Genomic DNA, 3,317 nt, shown 5'->3' with positions numbered 1-3,317 from the left:
CCTCCCACACAGCCCCCATCCTCCAGCCTTCCCAGGCCCCTGGCCCCATCTACTCCCTGACCACCTCACTCTCTTGTCTCTCCCGGCTGCGCTCTTGCTCCCCTGCTCTCCTACTCTCTCGGGAGCTGCCTTGCGGAAAGGTTCTGTTCCTCCCAGAAAAAGGCCCAATTGGGAACAGGAATGTGCAGAGAGAAGAAAAGGCAGCAGCTGCTGAGACAGCAGGCACTGAGGGGGCCCTGGGGGGGGGGGATCTGGGGGACAACTGGGGCCTGAATGGGCGCGGTGGGAGAGGGCCCCCGGGAAAGTGGAGATCTTGGAGAGGAAGGGACAGAGGAAGGGACAGAGGGGGTCCACGAGACCATGGAGATGGCAGGGGGAAGCCAGGGCTGGTGGGGACAGGAGGCTGTGGGCGGTGACGGCACAGGAGGGAGATGGCAGCGGTGTGGGAGGACAGAGTAGGTAGCTGGGGCCAGGGTGATGGGAGGGGCGGGCGAGAAGTGCACAGAGGGATGGATGGTGCAGGGGAGGTGGGATGGAGGCTGACGGGTGGTGAGGTGGAACAGTGCAGGCCTGCGTGAGGCCATTACTTACACGTGAATCGAGAGCGCCCGTCCTCTGTACAGACTGAATGCGCTGCCATACAGGTCACTGGCCACCGAAAGGCTATCCTCTGACCCCCAGCTTGCGCCCACCAGATTAGCTCGAGACGCCCGCACCAGCGGCTCCACCCCCAGGTGCCGTGGCCCGGCCCCGGTCGCCTGTGCTTGCCTTGGGCTGCCCGGGAGGCAGCGGGCGCCACCCCTGCTGCCCGCTTCCTGCTCCAAGACCGTCTGCCCGCTGCCCCACCAGCTCACTTGCTCCTCTGAGGTGCCCGTCACGGAGGTCGGGGGGGTGTCCAGGGAGGTGCCCACCAGGGTGTCGGAGCCCCCTAGAGAAAGGAGCACGGTGAAGCCCAGGCACCTCTTGTGGGAAGCCCGCCTGCCTGCTCTTAGAGCAGCCCAGAAAGCTCACCCGTGGGGGTGCTGAAGTCCCCGTCATCCCGAAGCTCCAGGCGCTGGGTCCCCTGCACATCGCTGATGTCATCCTCGCCCGTCTCCGAGTCTGGAGAAGAAGGGGTCTGTGTGGGCAGGGCCCTCCTCCCTCTGACTCCAACTCTTCCCTGCGTCTCCTCCCGCCTCACCCCACCCCCCCCAACAGCAGGCTCCATCTTACCACCAGAAGAGCTTCCACACCTATCTTCTCCCCTCTTTTGCCACTCCCACAGCCCTTCCTGGGCTGCTCAGGCCAGTCCTGTGGCTTCACCTCTGCGCCCCTGGCTACTCACCACTGCCTCCCTGGTAGTGCCCTCAAAGCCACCTACCATTCCCCCCCTCCCAGCCACTTAATGGATGACCAGGGTCTCAGCCCTCCCCCTCCTCCCCTGTCAGTGATAGCTTAGGTTGCTGTGCAGCCCCCCAATAACAAGATCCTAGGTTCCAAGGTTCTAAATTGTGGGTTCCAGTACCCCAGGAACAAAGGGGAGTCACCTCAGAGTCGTACTGTCAGGGCACTTGACCAACCGCAGGGCCAGCCTGTCCTCCACCCCAAGCCAGCCGGAACACATCAGGGTGCAGCTGAGGCAGGGTGAGGAGAGGCCAGGACCGGGCAGGGAGAGGGGAGTGGAGGGCTAGGGCAGGAGCCAGTTTCCTACCGTAACTTTGCTTTCTGCAGGAGCGGAAAACTTCGCTTCCATAGGAGCAGCAGGAGAGAGACACGGACAGACTGTTATCAGAGCGTTTTGCGGTGTAGGGCATGGTGGGCAGGCGGAACAGAGGGGGCATGAGGGTCCCCAGCGCCCAGAAATGCCCTGTGGGGATGGGGCAGGGGGAGGAAGGCACCTGGAATGGGCAAAGCATCTCTCATCCTGACTGCCTGCAGGCTCCCACTGGGCCCAGCTGGGGAGCGAGCACGTGTGGACTGGTTATTCCAACCACCCCAGAGATTCTGTACCCTCGGCACTCTCACTGGTGCTGCCACTGGCCACGCGCACACAGGTACACACACACACACGTCTGCTTGTGTTCAGCCCAGTCACAGACCTAGGCCCCCCATTGGGGGGCAGGCCCACCCTCCTTAAAATACTTGCATTGTGCTTTGACCCTTCCTTCCAAACCAATCTCCCCACCTGTTCTACATCATGACGGGACAGGTACCCTCTTCCTGATCCCTCCCTTCTACTTCGGAGTGGCCCTCAACAATGCCCAGTGGTTAGGCTAGAAGCAAAGTTTCCTGGGTGTATTTTTAACTCTCCCAGATTCTGTGCCTCAGTTTCTCTATGAGTGCTGCTACGACAAGCAGGGGCCATGTGCTGGTTGTCAAAGGATGGCAGTGAGCTCAGCCCCACTTGGCCCCATGGATGGAGAACCCTGAGCTCAGGCCCACAGTGGGGTGTGCTAGTGAGAGGCCCCCCCCCAACTGCTCCCCCGCCATTGTTAGGTTCTCTCTCAGAGGGTACAGGGCACCTCCTTGAGTGGGTATGGATGTGTACTGGGGGATTCCACATCTCACGGGCTGTCTTCGGGGCCTGGGTGCCTCATGAAGGGGCATGGACCAAGAAAAGGAGTGGGCACGGGCTAGAGCAAGGAGCCCATGGTCCACGCACCATGGGTGAGTCGGCCAAAGGCCCGGCGGGAGTGGCCGGTTTTCTGAAAGAGAAAAGCCAGAATGAATTGTTGAGGGGAAGGCTCGCTCCTGATGTCCCTTACCTCCCACTCAAACCTCTATATTAAGCAGAAACTCATCCAGGGGCTGGGGTGGGGCAGGGGGTAATGCACAGAGAAGTGGGGCAGCCAGCTTCCCCTGTAGGGAACATCTCCACTCTTCCCTGCCTTTCAGCCCTCCCAGCAGGGGCTCCAAGCTGGCTACCCAGCTTGGCTCTGGGGAGGAGCAGAGGAGGAAGGAGAGAGAGGACAGCAAAGCTGTGGGTCAAATACTGGGACTCTGACAGAGGCTCACCGGACTGGGGACCTGAGCGACATCCCCAAGAGACAGAAGCTAAGGGATAAGATAGGAGGCTGACGTGAAGGAAGAAGGGGGTGGGGGGTGTCTGGATGACTGGGGATGGAGGGATGAGGGCACAGATTTCTGCTGGGGGGGATGAGGTGTCAAGCGGGCGGAGAGGGTGATGGGGGAGCAGAAGGCAATGTCCCCCAAGGGCCGTAGCCTCACGAATGCAGGAAGGAGGCCCGGGTGCGGGGAGGACAGGGCAGGGCTTGGGGAATTTATTGCGCTCGGCGCGGATCCCTATGCGTTGCTTCCAGGAGCTCAGGAAGGTGGAA

At 61.5% G+C, this 3,317-nt stretch overlaps 1 protein-coding gene across 1 annotated transcript in view; it reads right to left on the bottom strand.

Moving 5' to 3' along the window:
* The window catches only part of LOC144218632 (striated muscle preferentially expressed protein kinase-like), an 18,499-nt gene that overhangs the window by 7,668 nt on the left and 7,514 nt on the right, over positions 1-3,317 (bottom strand). The window contains exons 2-4 of the mRNA XM_077748571.1: positions 1,691-1,720; positions 1,012-1,101; positions 592-928 (exon numbers count right to left, since the gene is read on the bottom strand). Coding sequence (XP_077604697.1) covers positions 592-928; positions 1,012-1,101; positions 1,691-1,720 — 457 coding nt within the window. The remainder of the gene's footprint in view (positions 1-591; positions 929-1,011; positions 1,102-1,690; positions 1,721-3,317) is intronic.

This window comes from Crocuta crocuta, unplaced genomic scaffold (assembly GCF_008692635.1).
Source record: "Crocuta crocuta isolate KB4526 unplaced genomic scaffold, BGI_CrCroc_1.0 scaffold229, whole genome shotgun sequence".
In the NCBI taxonomy this organism is placed as follows: domain Eukaryota; kingdom Metazoa; phylum Chordata; class Mammalia; order Carnivora; family Hyaenidae; genus Crocuta; species Crocuta crocuta.
The sequence above is the reverse complement of the archived record's forward strand: the minus strand, read 5'-3'. Positions and strand labels throughout refer to the sequence as shown.